This window comes from Mustela lutreola, chromosome 1 (assembly GCF_030435805.1).
Source record: "Mustela lutreola isolate mMusLut2 chromosome 1, mMusLut2.pri, whole genome shotgun sequence".
NCBI lineage: Eukaryota > Metazoa > Chordata > Mammalia > Carnivora > Mustelidae > Mustela > Mustela lutreola.
The window spans coordinates 191,633,441-191,659,585 of NC_081290.1; the positions used below are offsets into that span (position 1 = coordinate 191,633,441).

Genomic DNA, 26,145 nt, shown 5'->3' on the forward strand with positions numbered 1-26,145 from the left:
CGAACAAACCCTAGAGACTGATCTAAAAGAAAATCTTCCTGACTTTCTGATTGCAGGTTATGAAAACATTTTTGGACACATCCTATCCTCTTCAATTTTTGGACAGCCTTGTGCCTGTTTTATGGGAAACTAAGAGCCAGAGAGGCTGGAGGACTGGACCATAATACAGGGAACAGTAGCAAAGTCAGGTTTGAATGTAGGCCTTCTGACTCCCAGTTCACTCATCTACAGAGCCCCTCCCCGTTGGGCCCCATCCAGGCCCTACCGGATGTTTGATGTCCCGTGTCCTGCTGAGGCTGGCTTTGGGCTGCCTTGGGCTCTGCTTTCCTTGGAGATCCATGAAGTCTGTGCTCTTGCCCAACGCTTGGCAGTCTAGAACCTTTCTTTTCCAGTCTGTGGGCAATCCAGTCTAGTGCCTTAATGTTCAGCTGTGCAGGGTCTGTTCCCTCCAGGCATGGCTTCTTCTACAATCTCAGGCTCTCCTGCAATGGCTAAGTGCCCACTCTCCAGCCTCTCTGCCCTCCAGGCCATCTGGCACACCTCGGTCTCATTGATCTCCTGCAAGCGCAGCTCCAGGATTCACCCTCCCTTGCCCAGAAACTTTCAGTGTGGCTCTTTATTGCCTACACGATAAAGTCCCAGCTCCTTAACCTTGGCATTTGAGGCCTTCTAGAATCTGACCCCTATACTTATCTGTCTCTGGGTAGTGTGCCTCTGCCAAGCTGATTAGTCACTGCCCTTTGGACACCTCTTGCTTTTCCTGGTGCCCTGCTAGAAGGTCTTCCTTCCTAAGCAGCATGTGCCTCACTGTCCAAGAATGCAGCTCACCTGTCCAGGCCTGGGGATGTTCTCCGCCTCTGTTTTCCCAGCGCTTCTTTCTCATTTGGTGACGAAGGCTGCCCTGCCTTGTCAAAGCTGCTTTGTGACTGTGGCGCGTCATGCGTTCATAGGTGTGCTGCTTGTGACGTCCTCCTTTTCCAGGGCAGACAGTGCTCTGGAAGGTTCTGCGGCAGCGTTCTTGGAGGTGTGTCCAGGTCCCATCCGGGTGGCAGCCCCATCAGTAGAGGAGCAATGCTCACAGCCTTTCTCTCCCCTTCTTGGAGAGAAAGGAGCTGGGCTCCCATGGTCATGGTCTGTGCTTCTTTCACCGTGGTTCCTAGGTGGGGCATACGGAGTGTGGATACAGCTCCCTACTTAGCTAAGGAGGTCAAGGTTCTCTCCCATGGTGCTTCTGAGACTATGGGTGCCCCTGGACTTCCCGTCATCCACAAGGGAAGGACTGGACCTCTCTGGGCCATGGCAGAGGGAAAGTGATGGGACTTTGGCAAGCTGAATGCGAGCTGTGCTCTCCTGTGGCTTGTTGCAAATGCAAAAGCCCAAGGCAGCTGCTGGAGAGGGTGTCCTCTGCATCCCTAAGCCCCTCAGAGACCGACTGAACATGGCAGCCCTCCCACCCCGGGGTCTCTCCTTCAGAGGGAGGGCCCTCCTTTTGCCCAGGGCATGGGATCCAGCCAAGAACCAGAGCTCAGGTGTCTGGGGGGTACTCAGAGGTGAGCACTGAGGCTGCGGGTAGCCTGGGGAGGGGGTGGGAGCTGTGGGCGGAGGACAGGAGAGCAGAGAGTTGGACTTGGACTGTGGCTGGGAGAGGAGTGTGATCTCAGGCCAGGTTCCAGGGTCAGCTCAGAACAACCGACTCTGACGAGGGTCCTGGCAGGCCCAGCAGTCACTGTGCACTTGAACCTGAGGTGTGTTTAGCCTCACTATACAGAACAAGGGGACCCAGGTTCAGGGGCTTAAGTAGCGTGCTCATATCTCTGAGCCAGTCATTGAGAAAGTTGGGATTCTTTATTGTTTTTTAAATTATTAAGTAGATTTCTTAATTGAAACAGCAGTCCAATCTCTGAAAATGCACACACACTGTAGAGAACACTTTAGAATGAAAAGCAAGTCTCCTTTCTACCCTAACTGCCGTTCTAGAACCCTCTCCGGGGGGCAACTGGCCAGCAGCCAGTGACTGTTCTCTGCACTCACAGAGCCTGGTGCCAGGCCTCCCCTACGCAGATGGCCGTCAGTGCCAACAGAATTGGGTGGCAGGGAAGAGGTGGATGGACCGTTCATAGGCTCTTGGGCAAGTCCCAGAGATTGTGTTTTGCTTGGATGACTGCTAGAAAAAGTTCAGTTGCTTTGCATCTTGAATGGGACACCACGTGCTTTGTTATGCACCTTTATCTTACTATATGGGGCTCTCTTCTTCTCCCCACCCCCCACTCATCCTCCACCCCGGGGAGAGCCCAGGGGGTCCATCCTGGGCTTCCCCGTGGAATACAGACACCTAAGGAGAGTTGGTTTGGCCCGTGGTCTGGCTGGCACTTAGAAAAAGAGGACAGGGCCTTGCTTTCTGACCATGGTGTCAGAGACCCCAAAAAGCCGATATGTACATGAAGTGACCATGAACAGGACAGACTCCATTTCGGCTGGGTCAAGGGAAGGCTCCGGGTCTGCCACGTGCTTCTTCATTACTAACATCAGAGCGCTTTCCTCTGGCTTTGACCTCAGTGGTGTGGGAGAGAGTCTGTGTACCATCACCCGTGTGTCTCTTGTAACCCATCTTTGGCTTCTGATAGTTCAGTTCCGGTGAACCTCCCCTCCTGCATCACACACAGCCCACCCAGCCGTGCCGGCTCTTTCCAGATCTCCTTATGGAGGGCTGCGGTGCATACAGCTTCACCCTAGGGCATGGCCAAGCCTCTCCAGGACAACCCCTCTCCTCCCAGACACCCAGACAGATCCCGAGCAGGGGAAGAAGAGCTGTGTTTATTTGGAGGTAATTAAAACACTGTCCTTAAAAAGCAGTTTCTCGTTGCATCAGCCTTGTCGCCTGCTCACTCTCTGTTCCACTGTGGACACTCTTGCAAGGTCTCTCTGCTCTAAATGTGTTACCAACAGCTCCAGCACTGGGCAGTTTTGTTTCAAAGCCTCAGCTCACGTGGTCTCTGCTAGGAGCTCATCTCCCTCAGGACCCAGCCTGGTGGCCTCAGATAAATGCCAGAGGCGTTCCTCACCCGTCCCCAGCCAGTCTTGCCTGTCACATCCGACGCTGGGATCCTCTTCCCGCCTCCCCCAGCTCACTAAGACCGGTGCTTAACTTCCTATCTTCTCACCTCGAACCACCTCCTTTGCACTGGAAAGCAGATTGGATGCTGTGGCCTCCTCTGCTTGTCTGGGAAGGTGGCTGGGTCCGGAGCCAGGTTCATGGAGGCAGCTGGCTTTAGATGCGGAGCTGTATCCAGGAACCAAGGGCCCCTAATGAGGGAGACGGGATGAAAAATACAAGAGACGGGGAATATGTTTCAGCTTTCCATCCTTTTGGACTCCCTGCCATTTCCAAAATGCACATTGCTGGCTCTCACCAGAGACCTCTGGGTCTCCCCTGGGTCGTTCCTCTGTCTGGGAATCTTCTCCCTGCTCACTGTGTCCCCTTTAAGAGACCTGGCTAACTCAGGTCAAACCTTTTGTCCCCAGGGAAATCTTCCCTTCCCACCACATGAGGTCCTTCTGCCACACACTCCATAGCATCCTGAACTTTTCCTTCATTGTCTGTAATCATGGCATCCAGCTTCTTGGATAGGAGGACACTGTCCCTTCCCTGACTGTGAGCGCCAGGGCCTGGACGGTGCCTGCTCGTAGGCACTCAGTAGAAATATTTGTGGAATGAATAAAGTATCAATCCTCTAGTGTTGTTAAGGATATTTCTATGCTTTGGCCAGTCTGGAGGGAAGGAACAAGGTACACCATTTTGTTTAGAAAGCGCTTTGCTCGTCTGTGAAGGAATGCTCCACTCATTTTCTCATTTGGTTCTCTTAGCAACCCTGTAAGGGAGATGGTTGAAGTATAACTTCCCCATTTTATAGACGAGAGGTTAAGAGATGGGTCCAAAGTCTGCTCTTCTCCTCCAGTCCCTGGTTTTTCTCCTCCGCTAGGCTGAGTCTGAATGAGGAAGGAAGATGACCTTCAGAGAAAGCTTCCGGGATGGGGTTGACTTAGAGCAGCGTTTTGGGGATGAGAGAGCTGTGCGGTATTACGTGTGAGAGGCCTGGGAGGCTGCCCTGTTGGGAGAGGCTGTGGATGTGGTCCTGGACGCCTGTGTATAGGGCTGGAGGGAGCCTTGAATAGTGGGTGGAGAGAGGAAAGAATGGAAGTTCTCACGGACTGATTGCATTACAGTTAGAATCTATTGCAACAGCTTTTTAAGGGAGGAGCCCTAGGCCATGGTTCACGTTTGTGGAGATGGAGCTCTCAGAGCTTAAGTGACCAGCTTAAGGACACAGAGTGGCCCGTAGGTTAGGAAGCGGGGGACACTTGCTCTGGCCCCTGGGGAGGGGCAATTCTTTAGAAGTGGATTGAGGGCTTCAGGCTAGATCTACACAGGAAGTGGCTTGGAGGGGAAGAGAGACTGGTTATTCCTCATGTCCTGCTCGTTAGTGTCCGAGAATGGGAGACAGCTGTCGCTTGTCACGTGTCCTGAGTGCTAGCAGATTCCCCTCGTTGCTTTGGTCCTTGAATACCCTTCCCCAATATCAGGCCTGGGCCTGGCTGGCCACCACTGTCTTTAGTTTATCTGAGGAGTCAGACTAGGTCCCACGCCCCAGCCGATGCAAGCCGCCTTTGGCTAACATGCCACGTTGTAACTCATCCCAACCTCCTGGACACATCTCCTGATGGTAAATCCCAAACACTGAGGACACCTGGGCTGTTCATTTGGCCAAGGGAGACACTCAGACTCCTTTCTCTGTTGCTTGCTTCCCCCGATGTGAAAATCGTGCAGATGGGCCCTAGATCGACTTGGATTCGACTCCTCTTCTTCAACATCATGATAATCATTATAATCATATTCCAACATTTCCTCAAGTACCAACTGTGTGCCAAGTTCTGGGATACAGAGAGAAGGCACGTGTAGAGAATACTGAGTACGAACCGGTCTTGGGGCCGGTGGCCTGGTATTCCCGTTGGCCCGCCAGGTGACCGTAGCAGGTCTCACGTAACCTCAGCAGTTCCGGCTGCCACATTGATAGGTGGAGAAAGTGTGAGAACCTGCCTCCCAGGGCTCTTCTGAGGAGCACTGAGGCTGAAACAGTATTCTGCACAAAGAAAGTGTATATTCAGTAAATGTTAGCATGAAGTCGAATTCTTAGAGCTGCAGAACGGCACCACTTGAAAGAACTTAGCGAACATCTAGACCTATTCCCTCATTTTCAGAATAAGAAACAGACTCAGAGAGGTTATCCCCCAGAGCCTGTGAACACTGGGTCCCTGCCTCCGGTCCTGGGGGGAGATGGAAAACTTAGACATGCTGCCCAACTCTATCAGGCCCCAGAGGTTGATCCTCCCTCAAGGAGACCACAGGGTCTGGGGCAGCACTGCTTCCCTGACCTGGCCACCCAGCTTCCCTGCACGCTCCGTCCAAGCTGCTGGCTGCTGCTGGGAGTGTCTTCCAGCCAGGGCGGGTCGGAACAGCCGAGAAGCCCACATCCATTTGTCTTGAGGAGCCTGGAGCATCATGAGGAGTAATCAAGATCTTGTTGCCCACAGACGAGAGAAAACCTGTAATTAATCTAGCTGCCCCTCTGATTTCCTCTGTCATCCCCGCTATCAAACACCGTCTGGTGGCTGTCAGCCGCCTCTCGGACCCACCCTGGAAAATCACGATTAATGGTGCAACAGCCCTATGAGGACTGGAGAGAAAGAGAGAGAGAGAGACGGGAGAGGGACTGCTGACACATCAGGAGAGGAGAGGCCATTTAGCTCAGCTGGGCTGGGGGGGGGTCCCAGCGGCATGCTTACTACCTGAACGCGGTCAGCCGGCGACATGCTGTGTGCTGTGTGTGTGTGTGTGTGTGTGTGTGCAAACCAGTGGGGGCTGGGGATCTTCAGGCACTTAGCGAGTTCTGCTCAGTGTAGGCAGCACAGCAAAGTGTGTCGGGAAGCTACTTGTGCAGAAGAGATGTTCCCCTGCTCCCCTGGAGCTCATGGTCTGGTTGTGGAGTGAGGTGGTAAGTAAGCACAGATACTTGGCGAAGGCCTGTGCAGGCATGGGGAGCTGGGTGCTGTCCATGGTGCTGACGGGCCTGTCCTCCTAGCACCTTCTATCAGGCGTCTAAGTGTGGAAGTGGGCCAGAGATGCCTGGAGATTTTAGGGATCCTCTGGCCTGAGGAAGTTCACCTGTCCTGAGATTCTGGGAGGGGGGGTGGGGAATGACAAATCAGGTTCTTTCAGAAGAAGTGGGGATGAGTGATTTTTGGTGTTTGTGTGAGGAAACTGCCCCTGGGTAGGTAAGCAGTAGAGCCCATCTCCTCCCGGAGCACATCCTTCCTGTGCTCAGAGAACAGTGGGCGTCACACGCTGCCTGCCACCAGAGCTTCCCAGGACAGCCTGTGCCATGGAGAAATGGGCTCTAGATTGTAGGCTCCTCCTGGGCAAGTGCTCCAAACGTCAGTCACGGGTAAAGACTTCATGCTGCCAGAGCCTTTTCCACGTATGTTATCTGACTGGATTCGTTCATTATTTCCACAGATATTTTTGAGTGCCTACTATGTGCCAGCCTGTGCTAGGCATTGGAGATACAGGTGGAAAATTCCAACGTGTTCCCCACTCTCCTGGTGCTCATCAGCCTGTGAGGTAGGCATCACTGCTCCCATGTTCCTGACGAGGAGGTGGGCTTTGGAGGAAGTAAGCCCCTCGAGAGTGTTCCTTCAGTAAGGTCCAGAGCCACCCCCACTGGCCTGACTTCCGTCCTGGTGTGGCCTGATCAGCAGGGTTATCCCATGTCATCCAGAGCGGTGCCCTCAGTGACACAGGAAAGGGCTACATGTCAACCTTCTGCCCTCCAAGTTCCCAAAAGTCCAGGAGTGAGGCCCAGCTCTGGTTACATGGGGACAAAGACCCCCCAGAGAGCCAAAGTCATGCTTAGATACCTGCTTTGAACTAAAATTCTGCTGGAAAAGAGCAGCAAAAGTGCAAGAGACAGAGATGTTTCAGCTTTCCATCCTCTTGGACTCCCTGCCGTTTCCGAAATGCACACTGCAGGCTCTCACTAGAGGCCTCTGGGTCTCCCCCGGGTCGTTCCTCTGGGAATCTTTTCCCTGCTCACTGTGTCCCCTTTAAGAGACCTGGCTAACTCAGATCGAACCTTTTGTCCCCAGGGAAGCTTTCCCTTCCCACCACATGAGGTCCTTCTGCCACGCTCCATAGCATCCTGAACTTTTCCTTCATTGTCTGTAATCATGGCATCCAGCTTCCTGGACATGGGAGTGCTGTCCCTTCCCTGACTGTGAGCGCCAGGGCCTGGACAGTGCCTGCTAGTAGGCGCTCAGTTCCTGCTTGCTTCCCTCCCCATGCTGTGATTCCTCTTTGCCCGGATCTACACCGTGATTTCCCCTTAGATTGTTTGACCTACAGCAAATATACAAAATGTACAAATCAATTGGCAATTTATTTCATATTGGTGTAAACTGAACATATGTCTTTTTTTAAAAATGATCCCTTACTGTTTTAAGTAAACTACCCCCAACGTGGGACTTGAATCCATGACCCCAAGACCAAAAGTTACATGCTCTGCTGAGCCAGCAAGACGCCCGAGTTAATGCCTTTTAGATGTCATCTGTTCATTGATTCATTTGGCCAATATTAACAGAGCACCTACTATGTGCCAAGTAGCATGCTAGGTACTTGTCACTGTCCCTCCCATCACCGCTGATGGTTCTGCAGGTAGACAGCCTTCTTGTAACTGGCTAGTGCCATGAGGAAGAATGTTCCAGGTGTGGTGGCAGCATTTGGGGAAGAGATCACAGAAAGCCTCAGAAGGGAGATACTGCAGTGAGCCTGTAGAAAACTGTCCCCAGGCCATTGGGGGTCGAGGTCACATCCCACGTGGGAGCTCTCATACAGGTGGCATATTGGGAAAATCAGGGCTCAGATTTTGCTGGAACCTGAGGTGCAATGGGCTGGGGGGCAAGGGCAGGTGAGCAGGATCCAGCTCGTGAAGGGTTTGCCTGTGGGACTGAGGAGTTTGCCCTTGATCCTGGAGGCAGGACAGAGTCAGGGGAGACTGAGCCTGGGTATGTCGTTATCATGTTTGCATTTTAGTAAGAATCCCCACCACACAGCTGAATGGAGAACCACCCTGGGAGGGAAGGAAAGACCCAAGGGAGGGAGGCCAGGAAGGCTGCTCTGACCAGAGTCCAGGTCATTGCTGAGAGACATCTGGATGGGGGTGGTGTGAGGGTGACAGACCATGGGGATACAGAGACAGTCATGGGCTTTAGGAGGCAGAGCAGTCGGGATGGGGTAATTGATCAGAATGGCGTGTGGGATGGGAACCATCTTTCTGGCTTGGATGACGAGTGGGGTGTGGTGCTGCCTAAGAGGACGGAGGAGAGAGAAGAAGCAGCTGATGGGTGTGAGGGGTAGGGGGAGAGGTTACCCTTTGTCTAGGATGCAGTGTGTCTGAGGTGCTCAGAATTGCGGGATGCAGCTGTATTATGCCAGGGCCCTGGGCATGAGATGAAGCCACACCATGCAGGTGGCAAGGAGCCACAGGAGGAGGGGAGCTCCCCACGGGGGACAATGTTCGTGGGCAGGGGGCCTTGGTGCTGTATCTTCAGGATCGTTTCTTTTTCCTCCCTAAATTATTCAGATACTTTTAGTTGATAAAGGCTGCCCTCTTTGGTTCTAAGACCAGATTCATCTAAACATTAAAATGAAAATAAGACCTCAGATTTCTTTGTGCTTTTTGATGAAGAATCTGCAAGCTTCCTCTCTTGTTCTTATGTACACACAGTAAAGCTATATAAGAAAGGCCAGTGGAGTCAGAGACCTGGCTGTCTGGGGCTTTGCCTCCTGATGCCTATGTGACCTTGAGCTAGGCCCTTCCCCTTTCTTGGATTCTGCTTCCTTGGTGTGATTGAGATTTTCCTGTGGATTAAAGCAGAAAGAGACGGTGGAAAGAATTTTGCAAACCAACGAGCCTTACAATCATGAAACCCCATGGTTCTTTTGATTCCTGTAAGGTTTGGGAAGAGATTATTTCTCATCTCTGTGCCCCAGATCATACAGTCGAGGCCCCAGAGCAGCCCAGGACCTCCATCCTTGCTGTCCTTATGTGCGGTCTCCAGAGTCAGCTAGGCTTCATGGCCATGAACGATGGGAGGCAGGCCTGCATGGAAGGAGTGTAGTTGTGTCATCAAATAGAATTTACACAGGCTAATCTGACACCTCTTTAGCAGTCTGAATAATAATTACCGAGTGGCGTGCTGATCAGGCATAAATGGAAGGCATTTGACATAAATGATTATAGTTAGTATTGCTTTTATACAGCCTAACCAGATTTTTACAGTTCTTTCCTCTTTGACAGCTGATTCATTTATCCATTCAACACATATTTATTGAGGCTGTAATATATGCCAGGCCCTGTTCTGGGCCCCGAGGAGACAGACGAACAAGATTTCTGCTCCTTGCCCCACCCCCTCTTTGTTTGAGCTTGCATTCCAGTGGGGGGACCATCACTGGACAATCAACTTTATCCATAGCGAGTCAGAATGCCAGGCTTCTCTGGAGACTGTGTGTGCTGTAATTTGTCCTTGCATCAACATCCATGAATGATAGGATGGAGATTCTGGGCCTGATTTGCCAACAGCAGAGTTGCCTTTGTCTTAGTCCTTTACCTTTCTTTCTTTCTTTTTTTCTTTTTTTAAAATATTTTATTTATTTATTTGACAGAGATCACAAGTAGGCAGAGAGGCAGGCAGAAAGAGAGGGGGAAGCAGGCTCCCTGCCAAGCAGAGAGCCCAATGTGGAGCTCTATCCCAGGACCCTGGGATCATGACCTGAGCTGAAGGCAGAGGCTTTAACCCTCTGGGCCACCCAGGTGCCCCAGTCCTTTACCTTTCTTTACCTCTGACTCCTAATAGCAGGTGATGGCTTGAGCCCTTCTATTCATTGAACAAGTTCATCCTGCATACCTGTTGTGTATAAGTAGACTGGGGAATCAACAGCAGGCTGGCACTTGTCCTTGACCTTAAGAAACCCACACTGGTTCCATGTGTGGGCACATGGCAATGTGAGAAATAAAATAAACAGAAATATTTTATTTCTCCCAGCAATGGGAGGAAAAGCTGTAAGAATCAGCATAGGCTGTCACAGCGGCACATAGAGGGGCTCTGGATCCTGGCAAATGGCAGGGGTCGGGGAGAGGAGCATCAGGCAGAGGGAACCAGGGGTGCACAGGGAGCTGCCTGGTACTGGGTGTGGCTGGAACATCAAGTGTGTGATGCTTAAACAAAGACTTACTGAAGTGTGCAACACACACACACACACACACACACACAGAAAAGTGAATATAATCCTAAGTACACAGCTCAGGGAGTTTTCACAAACTGACTGAACACACTTGCTGGGCAGGGGGCCTTGGTGCTGTATCTTCAGGATCGTGCCTAGAGTAAGCAACAGGACATTGTCAGCACTTCCAGAAGACCCCACATGGCCCTTCTTGTTACCCCAAGGGTACCCACCAACAAGGCTTCTAACAGTTTTTTATGCTACTTTTCTTAAAAAAAAAAATTATTTTATTTGAGAGAGAGCACGAGTGAGCAGGAACAGGGGGAGAGGGAGAAGGAGAAGCAGATTCCCTGCCTCAGGGTGCCTGATGAGGGGCTTGATCTCAGAACCCCAAGATCATGACCTGAGCCAAAGGCAGACTGTTAACCAACCGAACTACCTAAGCACCCCAGTTTTTTATACTTTTTATAGAAAGAATCATGTCGTATGTGTGCATGTATGCTTCTGTTCCTAGTTTCTTTTGGTCAAATTATGTTCGTGAGATTCATCCTGAATCTCAACACGTGGTTGTTGATGATTAATTTTCATTTCCATGGAACCTTCTGTTGTGTGGATATACACTGTATTTCTCTGTTCTGCCTCTGGACAGCTGGGTAGTTTCCAGTTTGGGGAAGTGCAAAGTGCTGCTATGAACATTCTAATACATCTCTAAGACATCTGAGCACATATATTCTGTTGGAGATAGGCTTATTGTGGGGTTGCAGTGTCCCTACGGTACTGGTAAAGCTCTGGGTTTCAGGAGCATAAAGACCGGTTTTTCAAATCTGTTCTATCAACTTACACTTGCCTTGGCACCATACAAGAGTTCCAGTTGCTCCACATCCTTGTCAACACTTGACATTGTCTTTTTTAAAAAGTCATTCTGGTGGGTGTATAGTGGTTTCTTACTATGGTTTGAAGTTGCATTTTTTGATGCCCAGGGATGCTGAGACCCTCTTCCAACGTTTATAGGCTTTTGGATGCAGTTATTAGTGGACTGTCTGTTCTAGTCTTTGCCCATTTTTCTGTTGAATTGTCTGGATTGGGTGGGGGAAGGAATAATTTTAATACTACTTTCCTAATCAGTGGTGACCAGGGGCTAGCATATCCAGGTGCTTACTAGCTCTGACTTGACCCCATTGATGGTGTGTGACTGGCAGGCTGCAGACTCTGTTCTCAGGGTGTTGGTGGTCTCAGGGAGGGGAAAGTACCCATGCTGCCTCGGGGGAGGCAGTCCTCTCCAAGGCTCTGGTTTTGACACCAGGCCCATTGGCCCCAGGAGGAATGGAGATTGGTGGAGAAAGGATGGGGGGGGGGGTCATTTCCATCAGGTAGCAGGAGCAGATGCGGAAACCAGCTGATGACCTGGTTTGTGTGCTTCTACTCTCAGTTTTTACTGAGAATGGACCTCTCGATCTGGGCCAGGGAGGGACTGATGGTGTGTAGTTCATCCTTTAGGCCAGGCCTGAGCGCAGCTGCTTTTCCCCTGTTATCTTGGTCTGTGGTTCAGCTCTCCCACCTGAGAGACGCCAGGCTAGTTTTACCTGCGAGGAAACTGAGCTGAGCGGTCAAGGACAGTCCTCCTGAAGGCCACCTTGCTAGCACGTGGAGGAGTAGGACTTGAACCTAGCTCCTTCCCCTCACTGCTCCCCAGTGAGCAGAGCAGGGCATACAGCGTGTCTCCGGGGCAATGGCATAGTCTCGCCACCCCTTCCTCTTCGGCTCACTCATGGCTCTTGTTTCTCAAGAGCAGATGAAGGTTTTCGTTCCAGTTAGAGATTTCAGAACCGTGGAGCCCCTTACATCATTCGGTAAGAGTTACTCTCCCAAACCCCCAGCTGGATCGGGGGGCTGGGGTTAGAACATGAGCCTTCTGTGGGCCTGGCCTCAGGAGCAAGGACCAAGGAGCTGGCCTGGAGCTGGCCTGGAGGTTTCCCTGCCAGCGGTTCTGCAGGGGGTTGAGAGCCCTCCCCACGGGGCAGTTTTGGTCCCAGGGCTGGGTGGGTGGCTACCTGGCAGGGGCGTCAGACTCACCTGCTCCCTCCCGCCGCTCTCCCGCAGAGTTATGTCATGCCCAGACCAGCAGAGGGCTCCATGAGGATTTATAGAAGATGCCCCGCCTCTCGGCGCCTTTGGTGCTGCTTCCCGCGTGGCTAGTGATGGTCGCCTGCAGCCCGCACTCCTTGAGAATTGGTAAGTGGGGCAGCCCAGCTCTGGGGGATGCCCCCGCCTGGAGCCCGGGTGTTCGTGGGGGACATCTTGTGCATTGTGCCCTCCCTGAGTTCAGCTGGGCTAGTGGTGGGGGTGGGCCGGGCTCATAGCTCCGATCCTGCTGGTGGTCAGTCTGTCCAGCCCCCTTGTGGGGAGAACAGAGACGCGGAATCCCTGTTCCAGTTTGTGGCGGACTCGGCCTGGCACACGAAGGGTGAAGCAGGAGGGTGGGCATGACTGTGGGGATTTTAAATCCAGGGCTGGAGATTAGAGAAGAAATTACCTCTCCTGGTCTCTGATCAATCCAAGAAGTCTTCCTGGAGAGTGTGCCTCAGATCTAGTCAGGGAGAGCTCTCAGGGGCCCTGGCCGGCTGCTTGGCAGGGCCCTTGACATGGTGTGTCGGTTCTCCCTGGCCTGGTTCTAGAGAGGGAGGCAAGGCTACTGCAGTGGCCAACATTCTCCCCATGGCCTTGCTGCTGTGGGGACGCCCACTCTAGGGACAGGCAGGGGCTGTGCTGCTCCCTGTCCCAGCAGCAGCCCTGGTCCTGGAGCAAGGCCTTTCTCCCCTGGGAATACAGGAGTGCCTGGGAAGCCAGGTGCCTCTTCTTCCCCACGACGGCATGAGCCTCATTCCCTATAGGCTCGGGCACTGCTAATGTGGGTCATATGAAAACAGCCCTGACTGCAGGGACAAGAAGAGTTTATGCCAGTGTGCACTGTGCGGTTGGTCCATCTGATGGCCCAGGACTGATGTGGGCTGTCATGGATTGGGGGATTGTGTATATATGGGGAACGGGGTCAGTGTGGACAGGTGGGTTGGGGTACAGCAGTGAGAAGCCCAGGTGGATGGGCTATTGGTCGTAAGAAGGCTGAGTTAACATCAGGACCCCTGGGGCAAGGTGAGACAAGAGCCCCAGAAGGACTCAAATCTAGGCAGCTTCTGCAGATAGGTACCCATGGGATGCCCCTCTTCCCAGACTGGGGTGGGGAGTGAGGGAAGTGGATACTGCCAATAAGGTAGGATCCTAGATCCTAGACCTGAACTTAAAAGTGTTAGAGGCTGATTGAGAAGGAAGGTATCTTGACGCCGAGTCCTAGGAGATTGGCTTTTAAGCCGCTTGTAACCAGGACTGGTCCAGAGTCCTAGAGGTTGGCCTGCTGGTGGTGGGCAGGAGGCCCCGGGGGGGGGCAGAGGCAGGCCAGAAGCCGCGACCCAGGCTAGGCCCGCACCGTGGGCCAGAAGCCAAGCTGCAGGTCTCTGGGCTGCCCCGTGTGGACTCTTGGGCCCACTTCTCCATGCATATGCAACAGTGGCTGATTGGAATCAGAAATGCAGACAGGTGACTTAGTTCTTCCCTTCTCCCTGCCCTCAGCGCGCCACTCTGCATGCTTTAAGTTCGTTTTTACCGAACTTCAAAACCTAATTTAATTCTGCTTAGGAGCAATGCAAAACGGTTCGTATCCTTAAGATGCTTAATTTACAAGATGCCTACAGTTATTCAGCGTTTGCTGCGAGGTTTTCTCCCCCTCTAAATGAGCGGATAAAGCGGTAACCCATCAATTTCCATTTGTCGCTAATGGGAAGCGGAAAGGGATTGAGCCAGAAACGGCAGCGCCTCACGGCCTTGGCTCTCCTGACACCGGTTCTCCAGGAGGGGAACAGAAAGTGGAGCTGACAGATCCTTCTCTTGGCTGCGACGCTGACAACGGAGGGCTTCAAAGGGACCCCTCCTGCTCCCGCACCCACTCCTGGAGCATTGCTTGTCCAGTGCTGTCAAGATGCTGTTGGCCCTCTGTTTTGGTTCACCCCAGGCCACTTTCAGCCCATCTCCAGCCAGGCGCCCTGCTGGCTGGCAAGGTCAAACCGGGCCTCCTCTCACACAGAGGCCAGGAAGCAGAGTGAAGCCAACAAAGGGACAGCAAAGAAAGGCAAAACCAAAAGCCTACAATGCCGGGACCCGTTTCCCCCGTCTCCTTGGTTATCCTGGGAGCCAGGAGGTTTTTCAAGTCTTCTGAACCTAATGAACAGAAAGGTGCTAATTACTGTGGGCTCCAGAGGGGATCTGGAGTGGGGCGGGGAGGGGAGGAGAAGTAGGTCAAGAAAACAAGTAGCTGAGCTTGGCAGCAGGCAGCCTTGAGCAGAACGGGCTGGACCGACGCTGGTGGGGCTGGCGTCTCCCGCGGCCCCCAGAGGCGCACGGGAAAGGGAGGGGTGTGGTTCCCCTTGTCCCTTTCCAAGGGTCACTTCTCCCTGCATTTGGTGCTTTCGGGGTTCCTCCCAAACTCCTCAGCCTGCGGAGAGAGTGAGGCTGCAGAAAGGATGAGGAATCCCAGAGATGAACTGCCCCACCTGCTCCAACCTCAGCCCTGCTCCAACCTCAGCCCTGCTCCTCCACCGGTGACAGTATGGATGTTTGCAAAGAGACGGCCAAACCCATTACGCTGCCCCGGCACTGCTGTTTTTCATTCAAGTGAGGTGCGGGGCGGGAGATCCAGCCAAATTGTCTATTACGGTGCCCGGTGTTTACCCCCCGAATGAGGTTTTGGGTAAGAGAAAGGGATTTTATTTATGACCGTGAGGCTGCCCGCATAAATTCCCCAAACTCTCACACATATGTCAGCCCCCTTCAGTCATCCGTCTTCTGAAAATGTCTTTTGATTTTGCTTCTGTCCCTCTGGGTTCTCTGAGTGATGACTGTGGGAGCCACAAGTTAATAAATGCTCAGAAGGGGACCCCACCCCATCTCTCCCGCCCTCTAGTACTTGGAGGGACTGTCGTCTTCTCTTAGAGCGATGAAGGATTCTGAAGATCCCATTCTCCAAGCCGCTCATTTCACATATGGGGAAGGAGGCCCCAAGGGGATGTTGCAAGTAGGTGGCCGGGCTGGTGGCAGCCCACGCTAGAGCCACTAGTCATTGACCGCTCTTGCCCTGCTCGCTTGGCCTCCCATCTGTGGGCTCACCGGCCGCTGGGGGGGGGAGATTGGCCACCCGCGGTATTGTCTCTGGTGCTTTTCTTCCACCCCATTCCTGACATTAGCAAATGTTAGCTTTGCCCCGAACACATGAAGTACTCAGTAAGTATTTGTCAGCTTTCTAGACTGCTTCCTGTTACTCGTTCCTTGGCCCCCATTTCAGCCCCCGTGAACTACTAATCACTGTTACCCAAATAGACCAGGAGGCTTTGCTCTGGGCTTTCCCCTCCTCCCTCCCGTGCGGGGGAGCTGCTCTCCCCATTCTGGCTTCTCTTCCTGGAAAACTGCTCCCACGACGAGTCTGCTTCCTCTTCGCCTCCCCCCACTTCCTTCTCAGGAAACTCCTACCGCAACTACCCCTTCTCCCCCTCCCTCTCCTCCTCTTCCTCCCCCAACACTATTCTCCCAAGCTTCAATGGCTGTCCTTTCTCATGATCTCCCTGTCCGTCCGGGGAGAAATCATCTTTTTCCTGCCATGTTTCCCATTCCCTGGTACTTAACACCTGTTCCAGCACCTGCTGGGTCATGCTCTACTTATCACCAGACTGTGAACTCCAAGGGCAACTGGCCACCGGACACACTCCACGTATGTGAACGGATTGCTCAGATTCAGTCACTGGGTGTGTGGACAGATCCGTAGCCCCTTGCAAGACCAGGTTCCCCAAGAACACATTCAGTATCTTTGTTTTAACATACGGTCCTCTGGTCTCGCGTATGCTTAAAGGGGTAGACTGACTGCAGGAAGGGGAAGACAAAGGAGGAAAAGGAGGAGAAAATGTGCTCGGTCTTCTCTGGAACACATAACAAGAATGGGCTGAAGCTCTTCATTGGGTTCTGATGCTGGCTGTGACAGTAGATACAGTGAGTCAACTACCCATTTACCAGTGCCCTCGACAGGTGTTTGTTGAGTACTCTGTGCCGAGCACTGAGGACTTGGAGGCGCGGTAATAATCACCAGAGCCCCTCCCACTCAAAAAGGCCTTCCTCTCTCCCACGACCCGGGCTTCGTAGTTCACGTATATCCGGCAATGTCCATGGCAGAATTAACCACCTGATGTTTAAGATGAAGACAGGAAGCCTTGGGGAGTTGAAAGATCTCACAAGGTCGTGTAAGAAATTGGAACCTATCACCAAAGCTGTCTCTTTCTACCCTGGGCCACCGCAGCTGTACACCTGGAGACAGAAGGGCGACCCCATTATCAGAACACACATGTAAACGACACCGTGTTCTACCCAGTAAAGGAATTATCAGAGGGAGTCTTGGCCTTATGTCCTCTCCAGCTCTCCGTGGATTCTTTTACCTGCAAATCATTTCCCAAGGGCACAGAGAAAGTCCATCTGACCAATGGGGAAACTGAGGCCTGGGGAATTGAGAGGATTGCTCATGGGGCACAGAAGTCCTGATGGGCTTGGGCCTTAGGAGACACATGAGCAGGTTGTGGGAGCAGTTGTGTCTCTCTCAAGTTCAGAGTTTCCTGGCTGGTAAAGCAGCAGGAACCTGGATTTATTTGACGCTCTGCCTTACTAGGACACCCATGCACTTTACAACTACCATTTTTTACTTGGTTGGTTTCCCCCAGTGAGTTCCAAGTCCTGTACAGAGAACATTAAACATAGAATATTCAAATGTTATAAAGATGGAGATAATAAGAGAACTGGGGGAGGTAAGAGGGAAGAATTAAAAACACCATTTTTTTCATTCTCTTCTGCTGTGTATTAAATATATCTGACACACCGAGATCCAAATATACCAGCAAAATTCTGTGTCTTGCAAAGAAAGGATTCACCATGGGTTGTTTTTTTTTTGAGGAGTGGGCTCCCCTCAATAATCTTACCACATGATGTGATTTATGGCATTTTGATGGGCACGTAACTTGTCATCTCTCTTCCAAACTGAGTCATGCAGGTAGGCAATCAATTGGTCTTTCATATTAGTGACAAATAGAAATTGATGACTTTCTCCTTCATCTGTCATCTAGAGAGGAAATATGGAAAGATTTCTGGGACACAGATCTCTCCCCTGCTGAACACCTTAGGGGATCTGTGTCTGTCTTTATGATGTCTGTATTCCTGGGTCTAACCCAGTGCCTGCCCCAGAGTCGTGCCCACCTAATGTTTGCTAGATGTGTGACCTGATGGCACGGTTTTGAAGGTGGAGCTTGACCGGTCCGTTTTTGGATGTCTCTCTCCCCAGAAATCGGTCAATGCTCAAAAACACCAAACAGTGTCGTTTAACGATAAGTGAGCAACATGCGTAATTAAAAGAGTAGATATTTTACCGAAAGATCAAGACATCTATGTGGGTGTGTGTCTATAAGCATGTGTGCCTGCACCAGGCTGTCTCTCCCTGCTCCCCCACCACGCCTGCTGCCACACCTGTAGTCGGGGGGAGGGAGGTCAGCTGTGTTTAGGTAGGCCACCCGGCCAGGGTGCTGTGCGGAGTCCCTTGGCCCATGATGTCATCATTTGTCTTCACCTGCAGCTTGCCTTCTTCCAAGAGTGCTACACAGGACGCTTTCATGAAGTCTGAATTCTCTCCACCTTCCCAGAGCCCATCGGTGCAGTATGACTTCAGGCTGTAGTCTTTTCTGCTGAGATGTGAGGATTGAGTTTGGTTTGGGTGGGTTTCATGTTACTGATAAAGAAAACTGGGGGTCCCCATTAGGTGAAGTAAGCCAGCAAAGGGCCCCTCCAGCAATGCCACAGCTCCTGACTCCCAGCCATCTGGAGAGTTCTGTGCCATGGTTTGTGGTATGTAATGCGTTCTCACACCTGTGTTAGCTCAATTTCCCCAGCAACCTGCAAGGCAGGTGGGAGTGAGCCCATCTAATGGAGAAAGGTCCTGAGGTTCACAGAGGTTGTGACCTGCCCAAGCTTCTCCAAGGGAGGAGGGGAGCAGGTGTGTCCCAGGTGGGTTAGCAGAGGAGCTCTGGGAAGCAGAGTTGGGGCACAGCTAAGGCGGCAGGGTCCTGAATAGCCTGTTGGCGGTACGTTCTTGCTCAGTGGAACTGCAAGCTACTGGAGGCCTGTACACTGTCACCAAGACCTCCTGAAATCTGGCTGAGCTAAAGAGAATAGGCAAGTCATGGTAGCAAATGTTGTGTTTTCTTAAACAGATCGTGAAGGATCTTTGGGAGAAAGCTGGGAAAGGTCCCAGAAGTAGGGATATCAGAGCCAAGGAATGGGGCTCTTGTTCTGTAACTAAAAGTTCTATTTTAGAGAATAGAGCTGATTTTCAGATGAGTTTTGGTGTGTGGCTGCCTGGGTTCCCTTGTGTTAGAATGGCCTGGTTTCCCTTGGGCTCTCATTTTGCCCCTCTGCACGTGCCTGAGAGGAGCTGCTGCTCTGGTGGGTGAAGCCCAGCCGGGCAGAGACGCACCTGGTCTGGGAGAACAGCCATGACCGTATCACGTCAGACTTTTGGAAACCTGTCTTCAGCTCTGTGAGATGGTTTACAAAAGTCTTGAAATGGGGAGTGACTGGTTAGCAAGCTCTATTTTCTTCCCCCTGTGGTGGTTTCAGGTATGTGTGGGGACGGTGGAAATTATAGAGAGAAATTGGGCTGAGAAGTCAAAAACTGTCCATCAGGCAGACGGGATCAGCCATTCTGGGGACAGAGGCTCCCACAGCTGGAGGTGGCCACAGGGGTGGGACAAGGATTTCAGCCTCAAAGCCGGGGGTTGGGCATGTTACCTCGAAGGCCACTTTGAACCTGGGATTCTGTGGAAGCATACTTTGGTCTGTGTTCATATGTCCATAGGGAGACATTTCATTATCCTTGTGTCCTCATTAACGACCATCAATAAGGGCTTAGAATGGAGGCAGCCATCTGCTTAACTTAAGCCCTGACCCCATCTGGCCCCAGATGCTTGGACAGGGCAGATAAGACAAGATAGCCCTCCTGATCCTTTCTCCTTAGTCAGTGTAGACCTGTCTGTGTGTTTCCCTTCCTCTTGCGGCCACGAGTCGGGGAGCTGGAGAAGCATGGGGGGATGGTGGGAGCTGCTGAGTGTGTGTGAGCCAAGTGTCCGAGTGCCCGTGGGATACACGTGTGTGCGTCGGCAGAGCCCCCACATCCCGCTCACAGCCTTGCAGCTTGGCTCCAGGAATGACAGCGGTCACGCTTTCTCTCTCTGGTCTCTGCAGGAGTAGACACACATTCTGTGTCAACTTGATGGGGCCTGGGCCATGGCTGCAGGGGAGCCCTGGGTATCAGGAGGCTGTAGACACCTGTGAGACTGCTCAAGTGTACTGCTGTGTCTCCCTGTGGGTTTCTTTCCATCGAGCTGAGTCATGGCGCCCAGCTGTCATGGCGGCTGGGTTGGTGAGGCCCATTTGAGCTCACATTGATGAGGAGGGCTGTGGAGAGGGAAGGGAGCCCAGACTGGCGTGGGTAGCGGGTGCTCAGCTTGCACCTCTGTTGGCATGCCTGGGGAGACCATGCTGGTCTCAGGAGGCACCACAGCCCTAATGGGGGCTCTTTCACCACAACGCCTGATGGGAGTTGAGATTCTCTCTGTTAGCATGACCCTTCTCAGAGGAGAGGGTCTGAAGTCCATTCTGAAACTCTACCCCAGGGGCAGACATTAGCCACATCCCCTCAGCTCCTCTCCCTCCCTCCCTCCATGTGTTGGGGTTGAGTGGCCATTTGTGGTGGGCCACGAGAGGGTCCCTCAGTGTCCCCTCCTCCTGGCGTTTTCCACCCAGACCCTCCCAGATGTCTGTGGCTATTCCAAACTGATGGGTGCATGGAGGGCAAGAGGAAAAGGGAGCCAGATGTGTTCTGGGTAGCACTGGGGTTGGCTCTGGAAGGCTCTGGCATCGTGTGGGGTTGATGCCAGAGCAGGAACTCTAACCAGACTGCCTGGGTTTGCATCTGAGCTCCACTCTTTATTGTGAGGTTGAATGACCTTGGGCAAGCACTTAATATCTCGGTGCTTTAATTTCTTTATCCATAACATGGGATAAGAGCGGTCCCCAGCTCAGGCTCTCACGAGAGTTCAATAATTGACCCCAGAGACAGTCCTTCAAACTGCATCAGGTGTGCAGTAAGTGCCAGGACAGTGACAGCTGGGATGACGGAGAGGACTTTGGGGCCACCCTGTCTCCATCCGGCAGCTGTCCCCTGCCCTAGCTTTTCTGCACTCCTCCAGCAAATGCTATCTTTCCCCTTTTTCTAAAGCCTGCTTTAAATTCATCTTTTTCTGGGCACTGGGACTCCGCACCTGGTTGGGAAACTCTTGCTTCCAGAATTATCCAGGGGCAAGTCGTGCACATGCTCATATGTGCGCTGCACTGTGTTCACTGACGAGCACCCACCTCTCCCTTGTTTGAATTCCATCTAGCCCAGGAGCCTAAGAGCTTTTGAGAGATGGAAGTCTGTCTTCTCCACCCTCGAGGGGCACTTTGCACACTGCGGTGCTGGTCCCAGGTCCTGGCTAAGGGATCCGAAGGGTCTCCCATCTTAAAACGTCCCCAGTCTCACATCTGTCTTCAGCTAACATCCCATGTCTCTCCTCCCCTTTACACAGAAACTCTGCAAGAGAATTACCAACTCAAAGCTGTCCATATCCCCTGTCTTCTCACCCTCTCTGTGCGGCTTCCTCCCGTTGTCCTAACATCATCCCCACCAGGATGCCCGCCGGACCGCATCCGGTTGTCAGTCCCGAGGCCTCATCTCACTGGCATTGATGTAGCCTCTCACTCCCTCTCCCTGGAAACATTTCTTGCTCTTGGCTTCTGGTCACGCTCCATCTTGGTTCTTGTGCTTCTCGCCGGCTACTCCCTCCCAGCGTCCTCTGCTGATTCCTTCTTGTCTCCCTGACCTCTGGATAGGGATGTGCCCCAGGCTTCGCTGCTGACACACCTCTCTCCTCACCCGCCCCTAGTGATCTCCCTCGGGCTCGGGGCTTTACGTGCGTCTGGCTCCCGTCTTCTCAGCTCCCGCCCCGACCTCTCCCGCAACGCCGGACTCCTGCGCCGACTCACCATCCCCACGTGGATGTCTGAGAGAAACTCAGACTTGGCATACCCAAAGTCAAGGTTTGGATGTTTCCCTCCAGCCTGCCGCTCCTCCTTTCTCCCCCAGTCCACACACTGGAATATGCTACCCCCTCTTTTCTGACTTAGGCGCCAACCTTTGGAGTCACGCTGCATCCTCTCTTTCTCTGACATCCTGTATCTTTTCCATCAAAAAATTCTCTCCAACTATACCCAGAGACCAGCCACTTCTTACCACTTCTCTCTTGCTTTCCTGTTCTAAGACTGTATCATCTCGCACTTGGGTTACCACAAAGCCTTTCTCCTGGTTTCTCTGCTTCCTGCTTGCCTGGTCACTTTCATTTATCAAAATGGCAGCAAGAAATGATTATTTCAAAATGTCAGTTGCACCATGTCAGTGCACCTCCCCAGCGCCTTCTCAGCCCAGAGTCGAAGAAAACAGCCACAGGGTCCCATGGGACACTTCACGGTCTGCCCCACTATTGGGTTACTTTTCCAGTTCCTCTCTAACCGGGTGACTCTTGTTCACCCACACCAACCGCGACCCCAGTAATCCCCTGCCTTTTTCTCCGACGAGGCAAGGACGCGCTCACCTCAGGGCTTTTGCACGTGCTGTGCTCTCTGCCTAACACATGCTCCACCGAGATCCCTGCCTGGTCCATGCCGTCACCCCCTGCAGGCCATGCCCTGCCCCACAACACCCCCCTCCCCCCCACCCACCCTTACTTGCTTGATTTTTTCCTTAGCACTTATGGCCACCTGGCAAACCAGTCCTGGTTGTTTCTGCGTCCTCCCATCAGGGAAAGCTCTTTGTTTTCTTCCCTACTGTTTCTCCAGCACATCAACAGTGCTTGGTGTATAGAAAGTACTTGCTGAATAGCTACCGGACAAATGAATGATGCAGCCCCAGGGAGGGTCCCAAAGGAGCGTCCCATACGCCTGCCGTTCAATGGCAGAGACGATGATGGTCTCCCCGGACACAGAAGCTGTTCTGAACAGGTGTTCCTTGTTAGGGACAGTGCAGCAGCCCTGCTGGCTCCCTGTCCTGCGTTCTCCCATTCCTGCAGCCAACTCCAGGTCCTGGGGCCAATCTCAGTCTCATTCTGAGGAAGCCCAAGCCAGCAGTTAATGACTCAGCATCGGAGTGAATCTTGGCTGCTGGTCTTCCTTCGTCCCCCTCAGATTCAAACACCTGGCCGTTGACTTCTAATCACCCCCACCTGGGTTGCCGCCGCAGTGCCCAAGATTCTGTCTCATTGGCAAGTCTGAGACCTCACTCTGGCATTCAGCAGTGCCCAGGCTCCCCTGGGCCTCTATGGCCAGGCCTTGCTCGTCTCTGTCTTCTGAGAGTCCAGGGGCCTGAATCTGGACCCACCCTCCAGCTGCGACCCTGCCGCCTGCTTCTGGCTCTTTCCTGCAGCCTCCTTTGCTGGCCAGGGTACCTGTCTGTTGTCTGCCAGCAGATGTTCCCAGTGCTGTACTCCGCCTGTCACACAGTCCTGATGGTGGGAGGGACCCCGATCTAACCCATTCTGCTTTGAAGACTGACTGTTGGTCTTTTCTTTCTGTTGAGCCCAAATCTGTGTGTCCGTCTGTGTCTTCTACTTCCTGTCCCAGCCCTGCCTGTGGCTCAGGAGCATTCAGAGCGGGCGTCTGCTCTTCCCAGTGATGGCACCGCTGGGCTCCAAGACACTGTTCACAGCTCCTGGTATCTCCTTTCTTCCAGAGATCCATCATCACTGCCTTCATTCCTTCCTTCTCAGCATCCTGGTCACCCTCCTCCAAATGGGTTTCCTTTTTCCAGAGTATGCAACCCCCAGATCAGAGGCAGGCCCTCCCCTTAACTGCTTCCAATTGAACACAAGCTCCTGCTCCGGCTCCAAGCCCCTTGTTGGACCCATTCCCACCGAGCCCTGGCTGACCACTCTAGAGGTTAAGGAAAGCCCATCCAGGTCCCACCTCTGCCTGTGAAATGCTCCCCACTCCCCCCACCCCCCTGGCTCTTCACAGGCTGGGCTTTGCTCCCAGCCCCCAGAGTCAATGCTCCTGTTGGAGGGCCTGCAGTAGGATGTCCTAGGGTCACCTGTGCAAGGACACCTGTGTTAAAGAGCCCGGGGCTGGAGCTCCACGATGTTGTGACCCCTGTGGTGTCTCCCCAGATGTGCTTTTCCCCATCCTTTCTAGTATGGGTCTTTTAAGCAGGGAGTGACACAGGCAGGGCAGGGAATGCCACTTGGCTGGCAATGCTCGTAAATTCCCCCTAGTGGCTGGGATCTGACAACATGAGACTTTGAGCTTTCAGCTCATAAATGAAAGAACAGGGATTTTCCCGGAGATGACAGAAAAGGGAAGCACACAGCCTGGGGGGCCTCAGCAGGAAGCTGTGCTAAGGACTTGGCCCAGAGTGACAGCAGCCGCCGGTCTGTGTGGGAGTCGATTTGCTCAGGGTGGCCCCCAAACCTCTAGGCAGCCACCCTGGGGTCTCAGGCCAACAGACCCAGCAAGGGGACGAGCTGTGCGAAGGCCATCTGTAAGGAATGCTGCTTGTACTTTCTGGAGCCCTCAGGGTTTCTGAACCCAAGGGGACTCTTACCTGGAAATGGTGGTTGATACGAATTTCCCCTTCAGAGCCAATTTGGACGCCAAGAATGTCCAAGGAATTAAGGTTGTTAAGTGGATGTAAGTAGCATTGGTGGAGTTGAGTCAAAGTATCTGTGATCCCTCCTATTGGAGCTCTCCTTATCCTTAATTAGCTTCTTCCTCATGGGCCCAGAGAGCATCGGCTTGAGCAGGACAGGTGGGCCAGGCTCTCTGGGAGGGCTGCCACTGTTGGTTTGTGGTTCCAGCCTGGGGCAGGGGGCTCCCTCTTGGGTCACGAGCCAGCGCCTCTCTTGGATTAAAAATTCATAGGTACGAATCTCCCTTACTGGCTATATTCCTTTAGGCAAATTACTGAGCCTTTCTTGCACTCAATTTCCCATCTGTCCACTGGAGATAGCAGTGTACTGTGGGAGGTTACTGTATTAACTGAGAGGAGGTACGTAAAATACATGGTGTGTGCATCTAGTAATATTTAATAAACAGTAGTTCATTTCCTTTTGTTCCTTAAAAAAAATAGTAATACATTCTATAAAAAGAGCAACAATTTGCTCGACATCGGGGCCAGCATAATTTTTGGATGTTGTCATAGGGTAGTGGAATGGCGATGGGCTTTATTGACAAGCAGTGTTGGAACTGAATTACGGTTTCAGCATGTGACCCTGGACAATTACTTGGCGCCTGTTTTCTTCTATAAAAGGGGAGTGACATTACTTACCCTGGGTGATTGTTGAGGTTTACGTGTGATAACTTATGCAAAATAGCTAGCATGGTGCCTGATAATTTATAGGTCAATAAATAATAGTTATCAGTAGTTCTATTAATTATTATTACCATAGTTAATAATCATAATTATTATTACTGTAGTTTTCCATTGCTTGCCATAATGAATTACAATGAATTCAGTGGCTTCACCAAGAAACATTCATTATCTTACAGTCTGTAATTCTGATGTCCAACACGGCTCTTGCTGGGTAAAAAACTACCGTGTCGGCAGAGCTGTATCCTTTTTGGAGGCTCTAGGGGAAAGTCTGTTTCCTGCTCATTTGAGTTTTTGGCAGAATTCAGTACTTTGCAGTTATAAAATCAAGGTTTCCGTTTTATTGCTGGCTATCGGTTAAGGCTGCTCCCAGCTTCTGGAGTCTGATGCATCCCTTGGCTCGTGGCCCCCTTCTTTCCCCTCAGAGCTGGGGGTCAAGTCCTTGTCACATGGTAGCCCAGCCAAGGAAGGCTCTCTGATTTTAAGAACTCAGGAGATTATATTGAGCCTACTTGGGGACAATCCAGGATAATCTCCTCATCTCAGGGTCTGTAACCTTAATCACATCTGCAAAGCCCCTTTTGCCTTGGAAGGTAACACATTTGCAGGCTCCTGGGAGTAGGCGGGTGGGCGTCTTTGGGGGCCATTATTCTGCTCTTCTGCTTGAACGGTCTCCAAGATGGGAGGCTGAGCCACTCAAAAGCGTTCTCACGAGCTGTGCCTTGTGCAGGGGGCTGTGCGTGCGCTAGAACCTGTTTCCAGTCTAATCCTTGGCCCGAGCTGCCTGACTCCTGTTACGGTCAGCCATTTCGCAGGAGAACCAGGCAACCCAGAACACCAAAGCCAGTGCATTACCTTGATGAGTGCAGAGAACCCCAGAGGACGGCCATCTGACTATGCCGGCAGTTGTACCGCATGGGGAGAGAGGGCCGGGAGAGAGAGAGAGAGAGAGAGAGAGAGACAGACTGTAACAGGAAGCCCTTCATCATGTTGATTTAATGCGTCAGGGTTCTAAAGGAGTAACCTACTAGCTGAGTATTAGCTGAGGGTGTGTCACGCAGGCGTTGCTGGGCCTGGCTTGGAGTGATGTGTTTATTTCCTGCCACAGGGCCCGGAGACAATAACGTCCCCCAGGGTCTCAGCAGACTGTCTTGTACTCTGCCTGTCATCTTTCCAGAAAGGGACAGATCCTTCTTCCTCTAATGGTTTGAGGAGCACCATGATATAG

At 52.3% G+C, this 26,145-nt stretch overlaps 1 protein-coding gene across 5 annotated transcripts in view; it reads left to right on the forward strand.

Moving 5' to 3' along the window:
- The window catches only part of GRIK4 (glutamate ionotropic receptor kainate type subunit 4), a 411,978-nt gene that overhangs the window by 112,391 nt on the left and 273,442 nt on the right, over positions 1-26,145 (forward strand). For 4 of the 5 annotated variants that reach the window (XM_059183457.1, XM_059183459.1, XM_059183458.1 and 1 more), the window contains exons 2-3: positions 6,572-6,676; positions 12,434-12,565. In XM_059183457.1, the coding sequence (XP_059039440.1) occupies positions 12,484-12,565 (82 nt within the window). In that variant the 5' untranslated portion in view covers positions 6,572-6,676; positions 12,434-12,483. Of the gene's footprint in view, positions 1-6,571; positions 6,677-12,433; positions 12,566-26,145 lie in introns of those variants that run through there. The other variant, XM_059183461.1, reaches the window with a different exon arrangement.